This window comes from Salvia hispanica, chromosome 6 (assembly GCF_029641045.1).
Source record: "Salvia hispanica isolate PSC_SH4W2 chromosome 6, Shi_PSC_v1, whole genome shotgun sequence".
Classification (NCBI taxonomy): Eukaryota; Viridiplantae; Streptophyta; class Magnoliopsida; order Lamiales; family Lamiaceae; genus Salvia; species Salvia hispanica.
The window spans coordinates 20,915,804-20,942,524 of record NC_142697.1 but is presented as its reverse complement, the minus strand read 5'-3'; the positions used below and the strand labels follow the sequence as shown (position 1 = coordinate 20,942,524).

General features: G+C 37.6%; 4 protein-coding genes across 4 annotated transcripts; 2 read left to right on the top strand and 2 right to left on the bottom strand.

Moving 5' to 3' along the window:
* Nucleotides 1–2,924: 2,924 nt before the first annotated feature.
* Nucleotides 2,925–11,779, top strand: LOC125206367 (myosin-1-like). Its single transcript, XM_089061719.1, has 23 exons — nt 2,925–3,910; nt 4,777–4,878; nt 4,961–5,104; nt 5,198–5,348; nt 5,429–5,456; nt 5,680–5,845; nt 5,977–6,040; nt 6,169–6,182; nt 6,273–6,357; nt 6,500–6,603; nt 6,700–6,838; nt 7,206–7,330; nt 7,443–7,595; nt 7,677–7,766; nt 8,244–8,321; nt 8,611–8,769; nt 9,074–9,280; nt 9,529–9,734; nt 9,819–9,954; nt 10,080–10,209; nt 10,287–10,433; nt 10,745–10,812; nt 10,976–11,779. Exons 1-23 carry the CDS (start codon nt 3,572–3,574, stop codon nt 11,630–11,632), a joined length of 3,492 nt encoding a protein of 1,163 aa, XP_088917845.1. The 5' UTR covers nt 2,925–3,571; the 3' UTR covers nt 11,633–11,779.
* Nucleotides 11,780–14,649: 2,870 nt separating this feature from the next.
* LOC125204588 (putative GEM-like protein 8) lies at nt 14,650–16,098 on the bottom strand. Its single transcript, XM_048103279.2, has 4 exons — nt 15,685–16,098; nt 15,511–15,591; nt 15,155–15,429; nt 14,650–15,072 (listed from the first exon to the last, which is right to left on the bottom strand). The coding sequence occupies exons 1-4, from the start codon at nt 15,875–15,877 to the stop codon at nt 14,896–14,898; spliced, it is 726 nt and encodes a 241-aa protein (XP_047959236.1). The 5' UTR covers nt 15,878–16,098; the 3' UTR covers nt 14,650–14,895.
* Nucleotides 16,099–18,944: 2,846 nt separating this feature from the next.
* On the bottom strand, nt 18,945–21,155 carry LOC125203290 (transcription factor SRM1-like). The gene is made up of 2 exons (XM_048101602.2): nt 20,447–21,155; nt 18,945–19,679 (listed from the first exon to the last, which is right to left on the bottom strand). Exons 1-2 carry the CDS (start codon nt 20,815–20,817, stop codon nt 19,226–19,228), a joined length of 825 nt encoding a protein of 274 aa, XP_047957559.1. The 5' UTR covers nt 20,818–21,155; the 3' UTR covers nt 18,945–19,225.
* Nucleotides 21,156–23,837: 2,682 nt separating this feature from the next.
* Nucleotides 23,838–25,040, top strand: LOC125206366 (uncharacterized). Its single transcript, XM_089061466.1, has 3 exons — nt 23,838–24,191; nt 24,249–24,443; nt 24,633–25,040. The coding sequence occupies exons 1-3, from the start codon at nt 23,838–23,840 to the stop codon at nt 25,038–25,040; spliced, it is 957 nt and encodes a 318-aa protein (XP_088917592.1).
* The last annotated feature ends 1,681 nt before the right edge of the window (nt 25,041–26,721 follow it).

Sequence of the window (26,721 nt, the reverse complement as noted above, 5' to 3'; positions counted from 1 at the left end):
CAACTCGTCGCCCCTCTTCAACGAGAAGTGTCAGGGCATTGGTCCAGCCGTCTCATTTGTGGCCAACGGAAACCGGCATGATATGAGCTACTACTTGGCGGATGGGATATATCTTAGGTGGCCCGTCTTTGTGAAGACGATCAGGCACACGACGGATGACAAGAAGGCCTACTTTGCGGAACGACAGGAGTCGGCGCGCAAGGACGTGGAGCGCGCATTTGGTGTGCTCCAGTCTCGATGGGCGGCAATTAAGGGTCCAACGCGTTTGTGGGATGTCAAATGCGTTTCCCAAATAATGTACGCCTGCATTATCATGCACAACATGATCGTCGAAGATGAAGGCGTACAACTGACTAGTTGGGCCAATGACGATGAAGCCGGTCCAAGCCACGGAACGGCCACCCCTAGCGTACGACATGGGGTACCTCTCGATGAAGTCGGCCGCCTCCAGGAATATGCCGACATGCGCCAAGTGGATGCTCATATACAACTCCAAAAGGATATAATTGAAGAGTTGTGGGCACGGAAGACTGCACGGCGATAGTTTTTTTCTTTATTATGTAATTTATTTTTTTAAATGAATGTACTTTTTTTTAATGCAATTAATGAATTTTCCCGTATATGTCTCGTAAATTTAATTCCGCAATTTAATCGTAAATTTAATTCCGTAAATGTAGTTGTTTTTGAATTATTTTTATTGCGGCTGGCCTATGGCTGGCCTAAATCTGATGTGGCAGGTGGATTTTTAGTGCTGCTGACGTGGCAGGGAGAGAGAGTGGCTGACCTAATTCTATTATGGATGCTCTTAATCTATATCTCCACCAAACGAGTTTCATTCTTATTTATTACTCTCTCCGTCCCTAATAATTCGTCATCATATGACTCGCCACGAGTTTTAAGAAATGTAAATATATGGGTTGAAAAAGTTAATGGTACGTGAGTCCTATTTTTATATATTAATTTTATAATAAAATGTGAGTGAGAATGAATTACTTGAATGTGGAATTACAACAAAAAATAATAAAAGTGGAAGGTGCTAAATTTTTAGGGACGTACGAAAATGAAAATGAAATGAAAAATTTTCAATAACGAATGAAATATTATAATTTTTATTTATATTCAACTCCGCGAGTTTCGTTTTCGTAATTAATGGATCATTATTCAATCACCATATACCTAATGATTGTGATTGACAAAAATTAAAGTTAATTGAAATTTCAAAAGCGAGAGTTTAAATAGTCATGATTAAAATGACCCCACCGTTTTCAGCAGTTTGTAAGTTTATTTCTAGACCATAGACTTGATGTGAACTGATTTAATATGCAAATCGTAATGTGTATTTCAATAGAGTAACGACAAACGACCAAATTTTGTACAATCAAAATAAGGTTATATTAATAATTTGATGGATTAGTTATATATTAAAATTACTATATTAAGGTTATATTAATAATTTGATGGATTAGTTATATATTAAAATTATAAATATAGTAAGTGGATAAGTTAAAAAGACTTATTAGCCTTTAACCTCATTTTTTTATATTTATATTTGAATTTTCTTTTTATTGTTTTTAATATTTGAATTAAAGTATGCACTAATTATATTTATGATTCTAAAAAAATAAAAAAATTATACAAAAATTATAAATATATGACCACAATATTATGCACTTTCCATGTATTATATATGCATCTAAATATTTTAATTAAATACATAAATAAACCTATTTTTGGTCAAATAAATTAGATTTTTGTTGTACAAAATTTGGTCACATAGATTTGTTGATTTCCGATATTTAACCGACCCTTGCACGCCTGCGGCCTGCGCGTGCGCTCGTATATTATTGTGATGACATATAGTCCTTTCTTTTCTGTCCGTTTAGTCCACATAGATTTCCCGATGAGTCACATATAATTCGATTTGGCCGAAATATAATTTATAGAAAATCCCAAATTAGATCAAAGTTATTAATACTTACGACAAACTTTTAAGTTCATGGAAAATTTCGAAATTTAATCAAAATTCGTGACATAAACTACTAAATAGCCCTAAGACTAAAATATTTAAAAAGTGGACACAAAGGAGTAGATAGCTTACTTTTAGAAATTGACTTAGGTTAGTGTTTGAATGCGAAATGTACTTGAATATATCATTAGTAAAATTGTAGTTTTTGAATAAATCGGTATTATCAAAAAATTGTTTACTCAGAAACTAGAATAACATGACGTTTAAGTTTAATTGTGCAGACCCACTCAAAAGAAGAAAAATAATCATATGAAAACTAATAATCATAGACCAAAGCATTATTAATTGAAACAAATATTCTGTGATAATTATAAAAATGACGTCGAATAAACATGAAACATCTTTTTTAACAAGGTTGCTGATGTCACACTTGAAATTAGATCATCAGTCCACCATGAGTCATGACGGACGGCAAAATTTCCAAATTGTGTCTACATTATTGACAAAAAGAGTACTCCAATTTAATTGTTTAATTGTAGTTCTACTATTTATATTTTAATATAGATGATAAACGCATGAATTATATTGTAACTGTGTCTACGAATTAGGAAACATGAATTGATGTTTCAAGATGAATCAAAATTATAATCTGTATTATTAAAGCATAAAACACGACTACTTTAGCAGGGGATAGTGAAAATAAGCGGTATTTTTGTGTTGGACAATTAAGACAGTAATTAGAGTTAATAATATGGAGTAATTAACTAGTATGAATAAATGAGGAAAGCGAAAGACGGTGGAGGGAGTCAGAGCTGTTTTGAATCTCCGCCGTTGGATTAAAAAAACGTCAGTTTTCGTTGTCACTGTTACAGCGAGGCGGCAAACCAAATGCGAAATGGTCTTCTATTCAAGATTTGAATATCTATAATCCCAAATCTACAAAATCTTATTTCACAGAGTGGAGGAAATATACGCAAAATGCAAATACAGCAATCTAATTTTTTTTGAAAAATCAATTGATTGCTTTCCAAAACCATAGATATACTTGCCTTTCAAAGCGTCCAATAACAAAGCACCAAAACAGAGAAAAGAGGAATAACCAAAGCAAAAAGCTACTTCTGTTTTCTGCCATCTCATCTTCCTCCATATCTTGAACAATTTGCTTACAAATCCATCCTATTATTAGTATTATATTGTCATTGCTCCCGCCATATCTCTCTCCGTCTTTGCTTTCTGTAACGCTTTTCTTCTCTCCATCTTTACTGCATGCAATTTTGATTTTCAAATTGCCCCATTTCCATTTTCCAATTCATTTGCTGTCTTTTTCACGACAACTGAGCGATCGGGGGTTAAAATCTGTTTAGAGCTTTGGTTTTCAGTTTGTAAAGGGACTTGTATTTGTATTGAGTGTCTTTTTGCTTGGGGGAATTTGGATCATTTTTGCCCAATTTTGTGGAGTGTTTTTTAGGTATATATGTTTTTAGATTTGAAGTAGGATTCACTTTTGAAGAACAAAAAGGGAGGTAAAAGCTCCCTTTTGATCCAATTATAGGGGTGTTGATTGCCGTTGATTGAATTGGAGGACCCTCTCAAGTCTTGAGTATAATGTCTGCGGTTAATGATAAGCGTTCCTATCAGTCGATCAAGTCGTTGCCCGTTGATTTTAGGTATGCGGGTAATCAAGGTGCAGATAGGACAATGTTGCTTGATACTATATCAGAAAATGCTGAAAATTTGAGAAATAGCTCAGATGGGGCAGCTAATGGTAGGGGTCATGATAGTGATGAATCACCCTATGGTAGTTTGAACGTGCCTGACAAAGATGGGGCTTCTTTGGCTGATGATGGTGATGATAGTAAGGATATAAGTACTCCTGTGCGGCCGATTAAGCAATCATATACTGATTCGAAGTGGAGTGACACCACCCCACACGCATCGAAAAAGGTACTTATGGAAATATTACTTTTCTATTTTTCGTTTGTTAGTCTCCGTTGCATATCATGAAATGGGATTCTTGCCTTTTGAAGCTACATCTGCTTGTGTGGACTGAGCGTGTCTTAATTTTGCTTATGCAATTAAGGGGGAACATGGAAATACAAAAGAAATTCAAGAATAAGGCTCTGCTTAGTCAGAGGTAATAATAAACAAAGGCATTTTCGTATGCTAAAGAGAGGGTTTGATAGAATGACTAGCTGAAAGTCAAAACATTTTTGGATTTTTGCAATCTGCTGTATAGGGTTGAGTGAAGCATTTCTAGAGCATGATTTGATTTTCATTTTAAAATTGAGAAATAGCTTAATGTTTTGGATGTCACATTTATAAAATGAAACAATAGTATGTTTCTGTGATATGACCGAGACTGATGCAGAGGATATATCTTTTTACCCTTTCCAATATTACGTCAGACCCTATTTAATTGACAGAGAAAATGAACACTAAAGCATGCCTTGCCATCCATGCAAGACTGAGAGGAAAAAATCCCAAGAAGCTGTTTATGTCAAGAGGACATTTCCATTTACATTCCTTGAGGCACTTATTCTGTCTGTTTCTATGAGTAACCCTGATTTCTCATACGTGTCCTTGGAGACTGTCTCAATTATTCATCTGGTTCCTTCCTTCATAGAACTTGTTCGCTATTGTGTGACACGCCATCACTTTATCTGCTTAATGATACGTTCTTAAATTACCAAAATGGTGGAATAGAACCTGCTGCTGTTCCTATAACTTTACGTAGGAAAGAGCTTTATATGAACATCATACTTTTCATTTTTATGATGTGATCATCTTTGAATTGTGAGCTTATTTTACAGAAAATTCAGTCGTGGGTTCAGCTTCCTGATGGTAACTGGGAGCTGGGGACAGTTATTCAGACTACTGGTAACGATTCAGTGATAACATTGCCTGAGGGAAAAGTGAGCAAAATTTTGGTTTCCATTATTGTGTTTTCTTGAACTGCTACCTTTTGTTTTTCATTTAACAATTTTCCTTGTGTAGGTACTGAAAGTGAGGTCAGAAACTCTAACACCAGCAAATCCTGATATTCTTGATGGTGTAGATGATCTTATGCAATTAAGTTACCTAAATGAACCGTCAGTTTTGTACAATCTCCAGTATAGATATGATCGTGATTTGATTTATGTAAGTTAGTATGTTAGTGATGAAATTTTCATGAGATTTCCTGGTTTTCTAGCTCAAGTGAACACTGGGTTCTCACCTTTTAGTTTATTTCAGACTAAAGCAGGCCCAGTGCTGGTGGCAGTTAATCCCTTCAAAAAAGTCTTGTTATATGGAAATGATTATATTGAAGCTTACAAGCGCAAATCTTTGGACAACCCTCATGTATATGCCATCACTGATACCGCTATGCGTGAAATGATCCGAGGTAAATTAATCCTGAAATGCTAAGCAAAAGTTTGATGAAATTAATTTAACTCAATAATTTGTTTTATCCTCTCTCTGCAGATGAAGTAAACCAATCTATCATTATAAGGTTAGTCTTTTTTTGGTTATCCAAGTTGCACATGCAATTTTTTTGCCCTTGATTATTTAGCAGCCAACTTTGTTTCGCAGAATCTTGGTTCCTTATACATATTCTTTTTCAATAACTAGTGTACTTAAATATCCATGCAGGCTGTTTCTCACTTAATGTCTTTTTTAATACATGTAATGATAATATTTGACAAGTTTGGTTCTGTCCATCTTTTTTTATCTAGTGGGGAAAGTGGAGCTGGAAAAACCGAGACTGCAAAGATAGCCATGCAATATTTGGCTGCTCTGGGAGGTGGTAGTGGCATCGAGTATGAGATACTAAAGACGAATCCAATTCTGGAAGCTTTTGGTAATGCCAAGACATTAAGAAATAACAACTCAAGTCGATTTGTAAGTTGTTTATTGTGCCATCCTCTATTTCTTGGTTGCTTAGCATGAAATATCAGTACTTCAACTTACTATTGGGGTGCATACCCGATATTTTGCTGTTTGTGAGTTCAAGTAATTAAGACTATGTGCAGGGAAAACTGATCGAAATCCATTTCAGTGAAACTGGAAAAATATCGGGTGCCAAGATTCAAACCTGTAAGATTACTTCTACCACACATATTCTTTTAATAAAATAATTGCACACTGTTGCAGAATTATAGAGACCCTTCTAAATTTGCTTCTTTTTTGGTGCTCCGTCAAATGCGGTTCCTTGTTCCATACAGTTTTGCTAGAGAAGGTAATTACAAATCTACTTAACTTTTCTATTAGATATTTCTCTCAGGTATACAGTACACAGAAAAATAAGGTGGATTGTTTTTGTGAACAGTCAAGAGTTGTTCAATGTTCGGAGGGAGAAAGGTCATATCATATATTTTATCAACTTTGTGCTGGGGCTTCATCTAGCCTAAAAGGTAAAGCTTTACCATTATCCTTGTTTCATCTCTCTTGCCCCTTCCTATATCTGCTTGCTTTTGGTTGTATGTCACTGTTGCCCCTTTCTTCTGTCATGGCTATATGTTTTTCGTTCAGCTGTACTTTCTTGTTCTTTTGCAGACAAATTGAACTTAAAGAATGCTGATGAGTTCAAGTATTTGAGGCAAAGCAATTGCTTTAAGATATCCGGGGTTGATGATGCTGAACAATTTCGTATAGTACTGGTATCCTAATGGACTTGCTCTCACCATGCTTCATCCATTTTCTTGCACTGTTGAACTAAAACTAATTCAGCTATATGTTCTCTGTTGTAAAATCAGGACGCTCTGGACATTGTTCATGTAAGTAAGGAAGATCAGGATAGCGTATTTGCAATGCTGGCTGCAGTACTATGGCTTGGAAATGTCTCATTTACTTCAGTTGATAGTGAAAATCACGTTGAACCAGTGATTGATGAAGGTGAGAATACATCAGGGTGGATATCCTAAAATGAATCTGCCTGAATCTATTTTTGAAATAAACAAATTTTATCTTGTTAAGTGTGGCAATGCCGATGTGCTATGCTTTCCTTTTATAAAGAAAGAAAACCTCTATTCGTTTATGTCTACCATAGCTAAAAAGTTTCAATATTGCATATTTCATTTTATCACTGGGTGTTGCAATAATGTTCATGAGTTAAAGAGAACGTATACTTGATCATTGAATAGTTCGCAACTTGTTTCAATGTGGTGCAGCTAATTTGAAATTCTTGATTATGCTTGTGGTTCGAATAATGTTTGCAAGATGCATGAATTTTGTTGATAATACATGGGCATCCCATTTTCAGGTCTAACCACTGTTGCCACGTTGATTGGGTGCAAAGTGGAGGAACTGAAGCTGGCATTATCAACTCGAAAAATGAGAGTAGGGAGAAGAAATGATACAATCATTCAGAAACTCACTCTAGCACAGGTTGGACAGTTTGTGTGAAACTACTTAATCTTGAAATGCCAAGGGATTGTGGAATTTCAACCTGTACACATGCCAAAGGCCCTGATTTTTTATTCTTACATTGGTATCACAGGCCATGGATACAAGAGATGCATTGGCAAAATCGATCTATGCATGTTTGTTTGACTGGCTAGTGGAACAGATAAATAAATCACTAGCAGTCGGCAAGAGGCGTACAGGCAGATCTATCAGTATCCTTGATATTTATGGATTTGAATCATTTGAGGTGAGTGTTTTATATATGCTTCAACTTGTCTCTTAATCTTTGCTTATATTCTTCTGATGATTGTTTTATTCTGTTTATTAGCGAAATAGTTTTGAGCAGTTCTGCATTAACTATGCCAACGAGAGATTACAACAACACTTCAATCGCCACTTGTTTAAACTGGAGCAAGAGGTAACCATGTCATGTCTCTACTTAAATGTAGTTTCACACTTTCTTCATAATTTGCTATTTATCTCTGAAAAGTGAAAACCATTTTTCGTATTTCAGAAGGTGAATTAAATATCTTTATGACACATAAATTCATTATTTTAAAAAATGAAGGACTTAGATGCCCTGAAACTCTCTTCGCACATGCCAGATACTTTCCTAGTAAACACTAAATAATCCATATGCATATATATATTTTTATACGGATAACCTGAACCTCATGTTCTGCCCTTTAGTCTAGTTGCAACACACACTTTTGGTCTATGAAAGCAATTTATGTACACTGGAAGATTTATGAGTCATTTCTTCTCCAAAGTTTGATCCAAGCATCTATGCGCTCTGATATTATCGCGTGGCATGCTTAATGTGTTATGAAGGTCCAAGTATTATTTACATATTTAGAATGGGGCCTGATTTTGAATCTTTTAAACGTTTCTCCAGGAATACATTCAAGATGGTATTGACTGGGCAAAAGTTGATTTTGAAGACAATCAGGATTGCCTTAATCTGTTTGAGAAGGTCTGACATTCAACCTTGTCAACATTTGTGCAACTAATGCTCTTATTATATTTTTGGCCAAATATGATTTTAAAACTGTAGCACTCTGTTCCAGTCTTGTTCAGTACTAGTTAGATTACTTGTATCTTTCTTATAATTAGGTGGATGTATCTCTAATCTTATCATGGTCAGAAGTTCTTTAAGGTGGATGGAATTTTATATCTTATATGAATAACATCAAGATCTTTATGCTCTGGAGTATTCTGTTTTCTTTTTCTGCTAGACTGCTGAATGGTTTTGTATGGTGCAGAAACCATTAGGGTTACAGTCACTGCTTGATGAGGAATCAACCTTTCCAAATGGTACAGATTTGAGCTTTGCAAATAAGCTCAAGCAACATCTAAGTTCAAATCCTTGTTTTCAAGGAGAAAGGGAGAAAGTTTTTCGTGTTTGCCATTATGCTGGAGAGGTATTCACTTCTATCATATTGGTACCGTGTTTGTTTAGGGTGCGACATATCGCCGCTTCAAATCATGTCGTCCCTAGGATAATTTTCAAAATATTACTAGTATTAAATTTTTATCTTACTATAAATTTATTCATTATGAAAGTAAAATGGAAGTGGACTACTGGCATTGCCACTTCGATTGCTGGCTCTATTATCTCATGATCACTTTCTCATACTATCGGAAGACACTTCTAGAAGTTAATTTTATTCATTTGAACACTCCTTTTATCTCCTGGAGAATCAATAACTTCATCTCTGATGGCAGGTTACATATGACACCACTGGTTTTCTTGAGAAGAACAGGGATTTACTCCATTTGGATTCAATCGAACTTCTTTCTTCTTGCACGTGCACTCTTCCTCGGGCTTTTGCATCCAGCATGCGCAATCAATCTGAGAAGCCTGTAGTAGGGGCACTACATAAATCTGGTGGAGCGGATTCACAAAAATTAAGTGTTACGACAAAATTCAAGGTAAAGCAAGTCTTACTAACCATGCCGACTTGTGTATTTTACAGCTGTAGAGTTAGGAGGTATTTTGGTGCTTAGTCTAATATTATTATTTAATTCAAACACTTAAACAAACTTGGAGATGAGGGTGAATTGGAATTATCCAATTTTTGGATTTTTTGTTCTTTTAGATCAAGTGCTCTTCTTTTGTTGTCTCTCTTTTCCCTTACTCATTGATCATGATGGTTTCTTGCTAATGTTGTTTTTTTCAGAGCCAACTGTTCCAGTTAATGCAACGTCTTGAAAGCACGACTCCACACTTCATACGCTGTATAAAGCCCAACAACTTCCAATCTCCTGGTGACTATAATCAAGGACTCATACTGCAACAGTTGCGGTGTTGTGGAGTCTTAGAAGTTGTCAGGATATCAAGATCTGGTTTTCCCACCAGAATGTCGCATCAAAAGTTTGCAAGAAGGTAAAAGAGATATTATAAATAAATATTGTGCAACTCTTTATCTTCTATTTTATGTTTATCCATCCAATCTCCTCCCTTCATCAGGTATGGTTTTCTTCTATTAGAGCATGTAGCGTCTCAGGACCCGCTCAGTGTTTCAGTAGCTATTCTTCATCAGTTCAACATTCTCCCCGAGATGTACCAAGTTGGATACACGAAATTGTTTTTCCGAACCGGGCAGGTCAGAATATTTAGGGAACTTGCTTGTTTTAGTCCTGATGTGTGACCTTAGTTGCACACCTCTTGGCTTGAGCAGTCAATCAATCTGTTTGTTTGGCTAATATTTGGTCTTAAATCAACGTATAGATTGGGGTACTTGAAGATACAAGAAATCGCACTCTCCATGGGATATTGCGTGTCCAGAGTTGCTTTAGAGGCCATCAGGCTCGTTGCCAGCTGAGGGAGTTTAGGAGAGGGATTGCCACATTACAGTCATGTATGTCCTCGTGGATATGTATTAACTTTCTTTAGCCTTACAAAACCGTATTTGATGGGGAACCTCTCTTGATGCAGTTATCCGTGGTGAAAGAGTTAGAAAGGAGTATGCAGGCATACTACGCAGGCATAGCGCAGCTATATCTATCCAAAAGCATGCCAGAGCTAGGATTTTGAGGAAAAAGTTCAACAGAGTAAGGGAGGCAACTATCTCAATGCAATCAGGTAATCATCATCTGTGTTATTCCACACAACTATAATACTAGATAGCTCGTTAAACTTGATCAACTAGTTTTCGCAAATTCTGAACATTAGCTAGTTTAACTGGCCTATGCATTTTTAATGCTTAATCTTTGAAATCTACGTGCAAAGTCTTCTAAATTCTCGACATCTGCTTTCTTGAAAGTGATAGTGTGATTAAACTCGACATTGCTTCGATTTATGTTTGTGATTCCGTTCCTTGTGGAGACCTTATAGGGTTGAAAGTGTTACTAACAACTCATATTTACATTCCCATTTTCGCCTTTTTTTTCTAGTTATCCGCGGTTGGTTGGTCAGAAGATGCTCAGGAGACATAGGATTGGTGCAATCAGGAGGAAGAAAGGTACTCAGATTTGCGTTTTGTTACATTTTATTGCGACTTTTTGTATGCATTGACTCCAGATTAGGTTATGAATGTGAAGAAACAGTGTTAGAACAAATATTTTGTACTAATAATGTAGAAATGGGACATGTTGATGTGATGACTTTAATTTGTTGTGGATCAGTATAATGAACCAGAAGAAGTGCCGGTAAAATCATCTTTCCTTGCCGAACTGCAACGCCGTGTTCTCCGGGCTGAGGCCGCCCTGCGAGAGAAGGAAGAGGAGAACGACATCCTTCACCAACGACTTCAGCAGTACGAGAATCGCTGGTCCGAATATGAGCTAAAAATGAAGTCTATGGAGGAGGTGTGGCAGAAGCAGATGAGATCGCTGCGGTCAAGCCTTTCCATTGCAAAGAAGAGCCTTGCCTTCGACGATTCCAAGAGAAGCTCAGACGCCTCAGTAAATGAAATGGAAGAAAGAGAGTCTAGCCGGGACACGGGCAACAATCTGAGGATCCATGAAAACGGGGGAAGATCAACAAGTGCCGGGCTAAGTGTCATTGGCCGGCTGGCTGAAGAGTTCGAGCAGAGGAGTCAGGTATTCGGAGATGATGCCAAGTTCTTGGTGGAGGTGAAGTCGGGTCAGAGCGAGGCGAGCTTGGACCCGGATCATGAGCTCCGGAGGCTGAAGCAGATGTTCGAAGCGTGGAAGAAGGACTACGGGTCGAGATTGAGGGAGACGAAAGTGATACTAAACAAGCTCGGAGGCGAAGAGGGTTCGGCTGAGAAGGCGAGAAGGAAATGGTGGGGGAGGAGAACCAGCATGGGGATGAACTGAAGTTTTTACGAGGTTGCGAGGTGTATAGTTATGAAAAGATTGAATTTTTGTTAATAATAGTCTTTGTAAAGCTTGAGCACAAGGTTAGAATGCTCTGTCTCACGTTTAACTGAGTTCAAATGATAAGATTTGATTTTTAATGTTGTCTACCTGTCTCAATGCAGAGCTTCGAAAATTAATAAAAATAACAAAATTACTCCAATAATAGAGGTGTAGTACTTCCTCTATACTATGTTACTAGCACTTTTAAATTTTCATTTTAGATTAGAAATTTGAGATTGAATTTTAGTTTAATTAAATTACGACTATTATTTTAAGTATAATGTGAGATAACTTAATAAAAGACCATTTTATTAACTCTAATATGGAGTATTAATTAACTGTCCCGGTTCTTACTTAAAATAAAAATAGTATAAATAGTTTGGGATGTGCCGAAATAGGCGAGCGCCATTTCGGCGAGAATTTCGGCGAGCGCACGCCGGTTTGCAAGCGTTGGCCTATGCGCTCGCCGATCGGCTGACCGCCATTGCAGGCGGGTGATTGGCGAACGATCGGCCAGCAATTTATTTTTTTAATTAAATTTTCGAAACACTATATATATGCGATTTTCACGTCATTTTTATTCGCACCACTTGTGTTAACGAGTTTTCTCTCTCTCCTAATTTCTGTACAAGAGCAACAACGCGAAATGAGTAACGCGGGTGGTAGTAGTGGTAGTAGTGGTAGAGATGCTGAGGAGTACGAACGGCAAATGGACGAAGCATTGGAGGCCTATACGTCCGGTGAGATAGATCGGTTGATACAAAGGGCTTTGCAGCCGGCGGTACCTCGACCTCGACCCGTTGTCCACCGCCGAACAGTGATTGATCGGGATCACCAAGCTGCACATCAGCGGCTATATGACAACTACTTCGCTCCGGAGCCGCGGTTTGGGGCCAAACTTTTCAGGCGGCGTTTTAGGATGCGCAGGGAGCTGTTTATGCGTATCGTTGACGCTTTAGAGCGTCGATACCTGTGTTTCCAGTTCAGGTACGACGCAGCGGGCAAACCCGGCCACACCCCTATTCAAAAGTGCACTGCGTCAATCAGGCAGTTGGCCTACGGAGGCGCGGCAGACATGTGGGACGAGTACCTCCACATCGGTGAGACGACTGCCCTGCAGTGTCTGAAGTATTTCTGTGAGGGCGTCGTTGAAATATTTAAGGATCAGTATCTTTGAAGCCCTACCCCGACAGACTGTTGGGATCTGATGCAGATGCACGGGGAGAAGCATGAGTTCCCAGGGATGTTAGGCATCATAAATTGTATGCATTGGGAGTGGAAGAACTGTCCCGCTGCCTGGAAGGGGTTCTACACCACCGGTTACAAGGGAAAGAATCCCACGATGATCCTCGAGGCCGTAACTGATTATCGGCTGTGGATTTGGCATGCGTATTTTGGGGTAGCCGGGTCGAAGAAAGACCTCAACGTCCTCAACTCGTCGCTCCTTTTCAACGAGCAGTGCCAGGGCGTCGGTCTGGCCATCAGTTTTGTCGCCAACGACAACCGGCATGATATGGGCTACTACTTGGCGGATGAGATATACCCTAGGTGGCCCATCTTTGTGAAAACGATCAGATGCTCAAATGAGGACAGGCCTACTTTGCGGAACGACAGGAGTCGGCGCGCAAGGACGTGGAACGCGCATTTGGTGTGCTCCAGTCCCGATGGGCGACAATTAGGGGTCCAACGCGTTTGTGGCATGTCGACTCATTGCTTCTATAATGTACGCATGTATTATCATGCACAACATGATAGTCGAAGATGAAGGTGTACAACTGACTAGTTGGGCCAATGACGATGAAGCCAGTCCAAGCCACGGCGTGGCCACCCCCAACGTACGAAGGGGGTACCTCACGATGAAATCGGTCGCCTCCAGGCACATGCTGACATGCGCCATGTGGATGCTCATATTCAACTCCAAAAGGATTTAATTGAAGAGTTGTGGGCGTGGAGGACTGCACGACGATAGTCTTTTTGTTTTATGTATTTTTTTTATTTTGTATTTTTTTTAATTAATGTACTTTTTTTATTTTAATGAAATTAATGAATTTTCCCATATATGTGTCATAAATTTTATTCCGTATTTTGTGTTTAATTCCGTAAATTTAGTTGTTTTTTAATTTGGATTGTTGTGGCTAGCCTATTGCTTGTCCAGTTGCTTGTCCTGATGATGTGGCAGGAGGAATTTTAGTGCTGATGATGTGGCAGGAGGAGTTTGTGGCTGGCCTATGGCTAGCCTAAAGCCACTGTGGATGCTCTCATAAAAAAGAGTAGTTTACTTCTATTAGTATTTTTTTTCTATAATGAGACGAGCATCAATTTTCACTAACAATACTTCAATTGCTTATCCTTTTTAAAATAGTAGTAGTATCTATTTTTATGGGACGAATAAAGTAAGATATTTTAGGTAAAAAAGAAATTATTGGCTCAACAACAATATATGACATTCTTGATACAATTGAATTGAAGGGTATTTATGCTTCCATTCTATTCAGTTTTCCTTAGGAACTACTCCATTTAGCCAAGGAGTAACCATCCCATTATCCCTTTTTGTTATTTTACATTTTAACAAATTTCTACAACATATTACTATTTTATATTATAGTAATTAAATTCAATACCATCTCAATTTTATGATTTAAAGAAAACTATTTTTTTTTTTAAATTGTACTACACACTGCACACGCAGTAGATGATTCTAAGCTGAGTTTGTTGATGTTGGATGCTGCTTTTCAGGGGTTGGGAAATGGGAATAGATGATTCTAAGTTGAGTTTGAGGATTGTGAGGTTAAGTAATGACAGTAGATGGAATCCGGAAGCTTTTAAAGTCTTGTGAAGCTCTTGAATATATTGATGTAACTGAAGTAAGATGGTACGAGGCTGGATTGCAGTTTCCAGTAGGATGTAAGGTTAATTTTTGTGGGATATTTACTAAATGTCCTGCGACTTCTTTGATCTTGATCAGAGTGGCTGAGTACTGGAAACAAGTATATTAATTACAATTGCTACCCTTGATCTTTTGATCTTTCACAAGAAGTGAATTTGATCATTGCTAGTACTAGATTATATCTTTTCACAAATTGTACAGGATAGAGAGTATAGCCCTGATTAGCATCTACACTACACATCCTAAGATGAGGGATAGAAACAAGAAACAAGAAACAAGAAACAACAAATACTAGTACTAGGTTAAAACCAAAAAGATCATTGTGTCTCAACTCTCATCTTGCTTGGTGGATTACTTGTTGGAGATACTTTAATGTTCTCTGATGGTTGAGAAATCCCATGAACCAGAAATCAAAATTGTCCCCTGTCACCAGATGCACATACTTCTCTGCTGGTTTCTTCGCGTTCTCACTTTCATGTGCTCTCTTTAGCTTCCTCAGGGGGATCATCACCTGCATGTATATATACTTTTATTTTTGGCTGAAATATAAATGTATTTGAGTTTGAAACACTGAAGCGAAGCGATGATCTTACCTTGTAATGTGCTCTTAGCAGCTTTCCATTTGAGGATGAGACTCTGATGGATCTCTCACTGCAGAAGGCGACTCTTTCAGTTGAAACAAAGAGGAGTCCTGCTATTGGCCCGGCTGTCGTTGATAGATAGCATTGAGAAGCCTTCAACAGTTTCTCATCATCTGTTACATTGAATTTCTGCTTGAATACTTTCTCGACTCCTCCCACCTGCAGGATCCTCGCGCCTAAACTCAGTTTTCCTTTAACCGTTTCACTCAATTTCGGCCCTAGTCTCACTGCAGGAATCATCAACATTTGTATATCAGGAAAAATTGAAGATGTGATCATAGATTCTGTTACATTCACTGAGTGTATACCATGCTCTCTGATTCCTTGTGCAATGACATCCATGGCTTTGCTGAGCTTGATCATCTTAGCAATCACTGAATTTCCTCTATCTGCAATATCATCAAGGTTGTAAAGGTCAGATTCAGATAAACAGTTTTCATTTTGTTCTTCAATATCAGAGTGATCAAGAACGAATCGCTCACCAGTTCGTATCTTGGAATAATGATTGGCCGGAGAAGGCAGCAGTTGGTATTGTGCAGCAGGATCAGGTAAAAGTTCTTTCAAACTGTCCTTATACGCGAATGCGTACTTTGATGAGCTGATCGGAGCCCCAAAAGCATGTTCCTTTAGCATGCTCGTCTTCCCAAACCTCGCTCTGATATGTTTCACTTCCATTGCTCGCAGATGCTTTAGAATGTTCGTCTCTCCCTTGCCCGAAACTTGCTCTGGTACGATACGAGCATGCCTTCGAGGCAATATATAAGGGAAGAAGAGCAGTGGTTTAATCTCAACTTTTTAGCTCCATGAGTCAGCTTTGTGTCACCAAATGTGCAAGGTGGGAAGATATGAGCCTTTTTTCATTTTTTTGACAAAGTTGGTTTCTCTGATTGCTTCTTTAAAGTGATTAGATAATATTGAAAAATATTCATTTTTGGGTTCTACCTTTCAATATAAAGGGGCTGATGTATTCATGGACCAAAGCAAAGCTCTGAAATTGACATATATGTGATGAGTAGAGGCCTAAAGAAAAAGGTGCATAGCAAGTTAGGAATGAGCTGTTTTACAATTTAGAAGAGAGACCAAACATGTTGCAAGTTTTTGGAAATGTGTGTGTAAGCAACACCTTTTGAGCTGGCTTAGCCCCTTTCTGATGCAACCATCCCACCATCTTCAAATTTTAATGCACCCACCAAAATTAGGGTTGTCCAATTTGCTACCAAAATCAATCTTGCAAAAGAATCTTGATAAGATTTTGAGTGCTTTGTTTTTTTGGTTCAAGATCCATGTTCAAGAAATTATGTAAAGTGTAATAATAGACTTGGTAACAAATGACCGAGTTTTAGTCCGAAATGTGTAAAGTACGAGAGTGACAAAGCAAAAGACTGATTGAATTATTATTAGTGGAGAATGATTTTCATCTTATATAGAAATAAACTTACCATTATCATGAATAGAAGGTGATTAATATTTATGGACGAATTAAAATAGAAAGACTTGGTTGCGAAAGAAAGAATACTAAATTTATTTTTATGAGTATAAACTTTTAATAAGCTTGATATGGTGATTATTAATCTATGGGGTTCAATGTTTTTTTTAATATATTGAGAATTGACTTGCGAAGTATTGTTGATTTAAATATAATGAGGAATCTCTGGACCTGATTACCATAAAAATCAGACAAACTCCTAAAAGTTGGTAAAATCTATTTTATTCGATTTCTCTGAAACTGAGGTAATGAAAGTGCAAAATGAAATTTGAGAATGATGAATAAATTAAAGTTAATGGTTTGAAATTGATATGTTAGTTGTTCAATTTAACACTACTAAATATATTTGAATACGAAAAAAAAATAAAATCGTAATTACTTTCGGCTGCATAGCAACGTCCAAACCATGCAAAAAGTAAAATGATGATGAGCATGTGATATGTTAGATGACTCATAGACATGGAATTAGGTATATATATGTTTTTTATACTTACATCAAAGAGTGATAAATTTAGTTGGACCAGAAAAAGTTAGTTAGTTGGGGTAAGCAAATATGGAATAACTAATAAAATAAAAATAAGATAATAATTTAAATTGTTGCTTAACATGTAAGTCACACACTGAGAAACACCATGCATGACAAAAGGAAAATAGTGGCAATTTTTTTTTTACTTTTTAAAAATAATCAGTAGGCCATTACATCAGCATTCTTTTAAGTGCATCTTTTTTAATCTAGAAAAAGTTTACATGTTTATATACCCTTTTAAATAATTCATTCAGAATCAAATCTTGGCATGTGCATGACTTAAGTTGTTAGTATTTTATTAATCTTGGCATGTTTATATTTGTATTTTTCGGAAACAATAACAATGATTTTTATTAACATGTTTTTTCCACACCAAGAATTAAATCAGTGGCGGATCTAGGGGGCAAGAGGGGGCGGTCGCCCCCTCCGCGCGACTATTTTCCCCTTATCGGGATGTAAAACTACCATGTCCGCCTCCTCCGCTTGCCTCCGGCGTTGTCCCGAACAACGAAAAAAATAGCCATATTCGCACTAAATCAAGCTACTACTATATATTCCGCCTCCTCCGTTTTCGGATCCTGGATCCGCCACTGAATTAAATAATGCACTATGCGATCGCATGATATATAAGCTCAGGCTGTATCTTGTAAAATAGAAAACAAAAGTGGTATTTATTGGAATGATATGTTATTTGAATATTTTTTATTTACTTTATTTTTGTTAATGTTAATAGCATTAATTTACTTTGTTCACAGTTTGTCCAAAGTTGTGTTGTCCAGTAAAAAAGACATTGTAAGTTTTCCTAACCGATTTGGCAGCGATATTTTTATTGAGATTAAATTATTTATTTGGGCTTGGGCTTTTAATTAGGTGCATTAACTTACATTAAAATTTTAGAACATTTTGGGGTCAATATTGATTGCTCAAAATATCATGAATAGTAACACGACTTTAGTATTTTTTGTAGCAATGTTCAGATAGATGCTTTAACACGACTTTAGTATTCTCACTCACTTTCTTTGTGTTTGTGTTTTAAGTATTCTAAAAAGAATAATTTTGGAAAATGTGTATACTAAGTTACACATAACAAAGATGTTTATCTTCACCATAGTGTGATTGAGATTTCAAAGAAGAAGTAAAATAGTAGCAACTAAATAAAAGTAGATGTTCAAGGATTGTGACTGTTTATATTTTTATAGAGGTCTATTCAAACGATGTAGATTCTCTACATAAGATATAGATGGAAATGAATGGTGTAGATTCATAATAAATGGTGGGCGCTGTTGTAGATTTTTATATGATGTAGATTACAATAAATTATATTAATGGTGGCGATTCAATGATGTAGACGACCGGACCTGACCAGACCCTTCAGTCCTACAACTCCAATTATTATTTTTGATTCTCCATAATAAAATGACAACGAATAACAATAATAATAATAATTATTATTATTATTAGGAGTTGGTGCAAAAGTATTGGACTTGTATGTCATTCTTTTTTTGGTTATTCATATCTTGTCTCATAGTACTATCCAATAAATGAATATCGTGACATTGGATGTCATAGGACCAATTTATAGGCATTTACCTACCTAAATTATCTATAAAAAAATTCCTAGAAATATAATTCCAAGAATTTAATAGTAAGTACTAATTTTTTATCTGTTTATTAACTAGAAATGGTACCTGAGAAACAAGAAGGAGATGAAGAGTTAACCAATTCCACCATTAAAAACGAAGTCTCATTCTTCCTCATATTAATATAAATCTCTGCTACAGCTAATTAATGCTTAAAATTTCTGAAGTCTCAGTATAACCATATTATCCTAATCACCTATACAGATCTTTTTTCCCACATTAATAAGCAAAAATAATATCAAAATGATGCTCTAAATGGAAAATTTATTACTCCTCAAGTGGAAATAAATCACTAATCAGTCCATATGATTCATCACCAATGGATGATGAGAATGATCACCTGTGAACCAACCAATGGATGATGAGAATGATCACCTGTGAACCGAGGCGTGGTACGCCATCGGGGCGCCAGGCACCATCGGGACAGGTGTCCCCACGCCATAGGCCATGTGTGGTGGTGGAGGGAGGCTCACTGGCGTCCCGACTGCTGAGACAACGCCTATGGGTTGCCCCATGGTTGGCGCGCCATACATGGTCACTCCATGAGCTGCTGCACCACCCACCACCTGCTTTCCGGGTTTAACAGGTGGGACTCCGTTGGCCTGGCCGGTGATTGGAGCTTGGGGCACGGACACGTCCCCATTGGCAACGCTGGTGATGTCGTGGATGCTGGAACGCCTCCTGTCCTTGTTCATGGAGTTGAGGCGGATGAAGTACTTCTGAGCGTGGCTGGCCACCTGCGTGGGGGTCCTCGTCACCACAAAGTTACGAGAAATGCTCCTCCAGTCACCCTTTCCGTATTTGTCCAAACCAAGGAGGAACAATCTGTTGGGAGAGGTCATGAAAATGACACCATCAGTCAACTATCACATCCATGTTTTCCTCACTATTTGCCTAAATGTAGCTGGTGTCGAGTTTTCAGAACGTGTAACAGAGGAGATCAACGGAGAGAAATGAGCACTCAGTTTCCACACAAGAGCTACTCAACAACTAAGTACTACAAATCAACAGCAGAAATTTCCTGACTGCTTAACATGGTGATTGAATGAAAAGGAGTGTTTTGGTGAGATGATGCAGAAATAGCAACTATTGCAGTTGGGAATGTTCAATCTCCTCATAGAGCAAAGATATATACAAGGAAAATAATCATAAAAATAGAGACTTTGTGTTGGAATTGGACAAGCAGTCACAGAATACCAGTTTTCATGAATCAAACAACAAACTATCTCAATATCAGTAGATTTGGAACACTGCTTTTAACTTTGCAAAGAAGAATGAAAGGCAGAACTGTGGATAGAGAGAAAGAAATCAATGAAACTGAACTCAAAGCAACAACCTAGGCATTAGGGCTGCTAATAACAACTTATATCAAAATACAGATAGAGATATAGTTAGTTATAGCAAAATCAGTAACAAAAAATCATCACTGGCTCAGATTAGAGATGTAAGTAGCATTCAAATCAATGAAATTTGCTATAATCTGCATTCATCACTGGCCTGGTTTCTTTCATCCTCTACACAGTTCCAGTTAAAAACAAATTATGTGATAGTGGCATTAAATTGGTCAAAACTGAGGAACAATGGAAGTTTACCTATGTTCATCCTCTGTCCAAGCAATCCCCTTACGGCGTTCCTGATCGGAGCGGGATGACTTGGCATCGCAGTTTAAATGGCCAAAACTGCCGCCTTTTTTAGCAGGCACATCATCACCAGCAAGGCTGGATGACCCATCTGAGGAAGGATTGTAGCTAGGAACCTCAACAAAACCGGATTCTATGCGGCTAACATCTTCCACTAGGAGCTCATAGTGCTGCTTAATCTCCTCCACTGATTTCCCAGAAACGTCAGCTGCAATTTTCTCCCATCTGTCTGAAGAATTCTCAGGATAAGCAGCTATTGCCTTCTCAAACTGCATATCCTGCTCCCTACTCCACAGAGAGCTACTTGTATCAACAGCAGGCATCTATCTAGGATTGTTAGAATTTCAGTTCTTGTTCTTGAAAAGATTGTTTTTTTCACACCCCTCAGCAGAACTATTCCCACTCCCACCAACAACTCAACAAGGCAATCAAGAAATAAATAAGCTAAATCTTGGAATTGGGATCTAGCCAATCTATTGCAATCAAGGACAGAGGAGGGGGAAAGTGGTGGTGGAGTGAATGATGAATGAGTGAAATTTGCTTGGCAAATTCAAGAACTGGACTGTGTGTGTGAAATGGTGAGCCCCTATTGATGAGAAAAAGGCAATATTGGTTAGGAGAGCATGAGAAATATCTGAAAATCATAAAAACGAAAGCATTTACTTACTAGTAAAAAAAGGAATTGCAATTATGGAACAGAAAAAGATGGAGACTTTTTAATTGGTGAGTGTATATTGAGTAGTGAGAGTAATTAGAGGTGTGTAAAGTGTGAAAGAGACCACCTTGGTACCAAACAAGAAACCCCAGAAGTGTAGAATGGATAAAAACAGCACTCAAATTGCCATCACTCATCCCTACAAATTACCAATGGCCAAGCACCCCATATTTTGATAGCTCCTCTTTTCACTGCACAGGCCCACTGCCAAATACTATCAATTCTACTACACTAAACTTTTACAGTTCAACCTCTCTCTCTCTTCGGGGAAAGCCCTCTTTTTTTGGGAGAGCAACATACATAAAGACCAAAACTTTCTACACATTTAGAGTTGAAGAATGTAGAAGTCAGAAAAACCCTTTCAGCATTTTGCAATAACAAAGAGAGAAAAAAGATGAAGAGGTCCAAACTCAGTGATTCTCATTTCCTACCAACACCCATTTCAATAACACATGACAAAGACAGGAAGAAGCGTACAAATCTGTCAAAAATGTATCCATACTCGAAAGAATCACAACCTTTTCAACTGATATTTACTTTATAACCATCTTTTGACAGTTTACCAAAAGCTTGCACACAACAGAATACTAAGAATTAATGGATAATTAAAGGGCTTTAATCTCAAACTGGATTTCGTTGTTTCAAGAATAAGTTTTTCAGCCATAAAATAAAACATAGAGATGGTATTGGCAGTCAATTATTTGTTATGAAGAAGGCCAATGAAAGATCATTAAATAATTTAAAAATCCAATCTTCTTAGAGGGTTCTTTTTTAAAAATCCAATCTTCTTAGAGAGTAGGGAAGAACGTTCAATCTAATTTTGGAAAGTCGTTAAAAACGCATTTTATTTAGACTATTTTACTTTTGTTTGTTTTATTAACGCGGATGATAAGCTACATATCTTACGTGGGCTTTTTATGTGGCCACCACTCTCGTTTGACATATATTTAGCGTTGTTCATTTCGATTTATCTATTTAGTTTGATTCTAATACATTAAAAATTGTTATTGCAATTTTTAATTTCACAAAATCCATAAAAATCAAAGCTTGATTTATTATTTAATTCGTTTATTTGAAATTATAGAGAAATCGAGCAAATCGAGCTTTGATTTTATGAATTCTATAAAATTAAAAATTGTAATAACATATTTTAATTTATTAGAATCAAACCAAATAGATAAATAGAAATGAACAACAATAAATATGTGTCAAACGAGAGTGCTGCTCACATAAGGAGCCCGTAATAGAGGTAGCATATCATTTCTCTTTGATTAGTAGTACTCCACTAGTAATTAATCATAGAGAAAAACGCATCTAGATAAATTTAAAAGCAATAAATGAACCGCTTGATTTATTGTGAAAAATAATGAAACCATTTCATGGTATGACATAAAGCTGTTTGGTGGTAGACGTCATAATTAACAAGTACAACGTTAAAGAATCAAACCATTTAATGATTAATCAAACAATATAATAAATTAAATTAGTATATATTTTACTGGAGTAGTAGTACTATTTAGTTACTATCGTACTAGTACAATTTTCTAATTTTATTAGTAATTCATGATTGTCCATATTAGTGTATTTAAAAATTTAGAGACTGAAAAAGTTACTTTAGGAGGCAGAAATATATTATCCCAATAATAATGAAGCCTTCATTAAATGCACGAGTCATATTGCAGAGATGCGAAAATGGAAATAAAAAGAAAAGGTTGGGGTTACATGAAATTTCGGGATGGCATTGATTGGATATCCAAAAAAATCAAACCGCCCAAAAAAGGAAACATTACACACTCTCCTTCCGTCAACAAAAGGTTTGATAGTTTTTAGCACTCTTCATTTCCTAAAATTTATAAGCATATCACATTATCCTTTAAATCATTTGATTAATACTGTTTAATATATAAAAATATAACTAATATTTCCCTAATATTTTGAATTCATATTTTCTAAAGTTTATCTTGAAAATATAAATAAGAGAGCATATTATATTAGAGAGAGAGAAAGGGAGGGTTGTGTGGGTGCAAAAACTAGTGGGGTAGTGGAGCAGAGGGTGTTCATTTTGATTGAGAAAATACACAAAGGGAAGTGGGGCCCACCAAGTAGGAAGTAGCGAATCAAAACACGCTCTCCATCTTCAAATAAATGAATAATTTGAATTTCAGTTTCATTACCGAATGAATTAAACCATTAATATGAAACATTATAATTTGGTGAAGTTCATGGATTTATGACACAACGATAAACATGGAGTACGTGTATATGAAATTCATAATTACTTCCTTCGCCCGTGAATAGGAGTCCCATTTTTCCATTTTAGTCCGTCCACAAATAGGAATCCTGATTCACTCTTACTATAAGAGTATCCACAGTGGGAGGGCCGCGGCCCTTGGCCCGGAGGCGGTCCAGGCGCGAGGTGGACGAGAGAGGGCCGAGCTCTCGGCCAGGCCGAGGCTCTTGGGCGCGCGACTCGGCCCACCACTGTAGGGGCCTAGAGCCGCGGTCCTTGGCCTCCGAATTTATTTATTTTTTTTAATTTTTTTTTATATATTCATCATTTCTCCTCCATTTTTTTTACCCCAAACCAAACTCCACTCTTTCCAATTGATTTCAATTTAGTTTCAAAACATGGATTCCGACAATGAAAATTTTCAACGAGCGATCGATGAGGAGTTCGAAGAACTCATTGCAGCGGTGCAAGCTGAAGCGGACGAGGAGGAGGCGGCGGCGGCGGTCCCTCGGCCGATCTACCGTCGGCGGTATATCAACCGTGACCATGCCGGAGCCAACCAGCGGTTGCTGGAAGACTACTTCGGCGATAACCCCCGTTATCCGCCGAACATTTTTCGTCGGCGATTCAGAATGTCGCAACGACTCTTCATCCACATTGCGTATTGTTTGTCTCAGCGGTACAGATGCTTCACCTTGCGTCATGATGCCACCGGTCGACCCGGATTGTTGACATATCAAAAGTGCACGGTGGCAATTAGGCAGCTTGCCTATGCCGGGCCTGCTGACATGTTCGACGAATATTTGCAGATGGGCGAAACGACTGCCCTTAAGACGCTGAGTCAGTTTTGCAAGGGTATCAAAGAAATCTTCAAAGGGGAGTATCTACGGAAACCAACGGTCGAGGAATGCCAGCGACTGATAAATATGCACGGGACAGTGCATCATTTTCCGGGCATGATGGGCAGCATCGATTGCATGCACCGGGAGTGGAGGAATTGCCCGGTGGCTTGGAAGGGGCAATTCACTTCTGGTTTCAAAGGGCGACATCCCACGATGATCCTTGAAGCCGTTGCTGACTATCGCTTGCGAATCTGGCATGCGTATTTTGGTGTCGCGGGATTGAACAACGACATCAACATTCTACAATCATCGCATCCCTTCAATGATGAGTCCCGGGGTGAGGGTCCGCAGGTCAGCTTCGTGGCCAATGGCACGCAGTACAACAGGGCATACAATTTGGCCAATGGAATATATCCTCGTTGGCCCGTGTTTGTCAAGACGATTCGACAACCAGTTGGGCCGAAGCAGACCTATTTTGTAAAAAAACAAGAGGGTGCTAGGAAGGATGTTGAGCAGGCTTTTGGAGTCCTCCAAGCTCGATGGGCCATTATACGGTGTCCAGTTCGACTATGGCACGAAAATGATGTCGCAGACATCATGACTGCGTGTATCATATTGCACAATATGATAATTGATGATGAAGGCTTTGCTGTAGAGCGCTGGGCACCGGAAGATGGTGCTAGCACAAGTCACGGTATTGCAACCCCTCCCCTGCAGATGGGTGTACTGTTGGAACCAGCAGCAGAAGCGGGCGCATAAATTAATCACATAAAAGTTAGATCTATTTAGCAGATTATTTAGACAAAAGCTATTCGCGTAATTATCACATGTATCATGCTCATAACTTGAATTAATCATGCTTTAAGAATATTTGAAACCTAAAACATGCTTTTCTACGTAGCAGAAAATACCTAATTAATTCTCCAAAGAATTGAAGATGGCTAGCTTCTTCTCCACGTGATGCTTTGAGTACTAAACCACAAATCTTCTCTCTGGTACCCGAACTGTATCCCAATATCAGTGTGGGCTGATCTTACTAGGATACTAGGACTTAAATAAAGAAGACAGGAGAAATCCTTTTTGGAATAGGAGAGGAATTCGAAAATCTCCTCAGCTGGGGAGGGGAATTTTCGAAAATTACAATGATGAAAAATTGTGTTTTCTGTCTCCTTTATTCTCCTATTTATATTAAGTTCCTATTGGGCCCAGACATGGATCTATGGAAGGTTTTGGATATGGGCTCATCCAATTTACTTTTTACTAATTAAATTGAACCCACAATTTAATATAAGTTATAATTGGAATATTACGAGCAGCCACTACAGAAGTAATATTGAACTCTCCCCATCCAAATCCGAAATTACAAGTAATCCGGGTTTCCGTTTATCTTTCATTTCCCGTGCTTAAGATTAAAATGTCCATTAATTAATTAATGTCTGCTATTGACTTAATTAATTAACTTCTTATTAATTCCAAGAGTGGACTTAGCATGAAACGCTTATTTATTATTCATAGAGTAATCACACTCCAACTAGCTAGGTTCCGAATAATAAAACCTTGTTTCGCGCTCCTCTTGAGGACATTATCAAACGAGACTCAGCTCGCGCACAATTCAATATAATAGCAATCCCAGCACCGCTAGATATTGATCACCACTACCCAATATATCAGGATCATTGGGTTACGAAAAACCCGCACCATTTGATAAGTCAAAGTAGTGCATAGTCAATACCGTATGCTCAATGCTAACCTACATTGATTAAGAAATAAATATTTATCAAGACCTCGCCTTTCAGTAGATAGCCTAAGGCAAGTCTTGCTGTTAGATCCGTTCAGTGCTATACCACACCAATGTCATCTTATTTCAGTAAGGCTTAGAAATATGCGGACTGACATTGCAACCTTTCTCGATGGATAGTCAAATTCCATCTAGGTTGTGAAATTCATCTTTTTCTTTGTTTAGAACTGACCGTGTTACCTTAAAGTGGACGACGCCCACAACCGGTCTACTAAAACAAAGACTTAGACTTTGTTAAGTTAACTTATACATTTAAACATGCATTAACATCCATTAAATGTAAAACATAACAACATTATGACAAAAAATAATCTGTTTTATTTATTGGAAAATAAAATAAGAGTTTTACAGTATTCAATCACTCGAAACCTGATTTCTAGTATACAAACTCTAACAATCTCCCACTTATACTCAAAACACTTTCGAGTATACAAAAAAAATGTGCTAACGTCTAATATTCTCCCACTTATACTGAAAGCGGATTGAGGTCTTGAATTAGTCGAACTCTCATTCCTTCAACATGGCTTTCATACGGCTTTACCGCTAATGCCTTCGTGAAAGGATCTGCCAGGTTGTTCTCTGACTCAATCTTGACCACTTGTATGTCTCCTCTCTGCACTATATCTCGAATGATATGATACT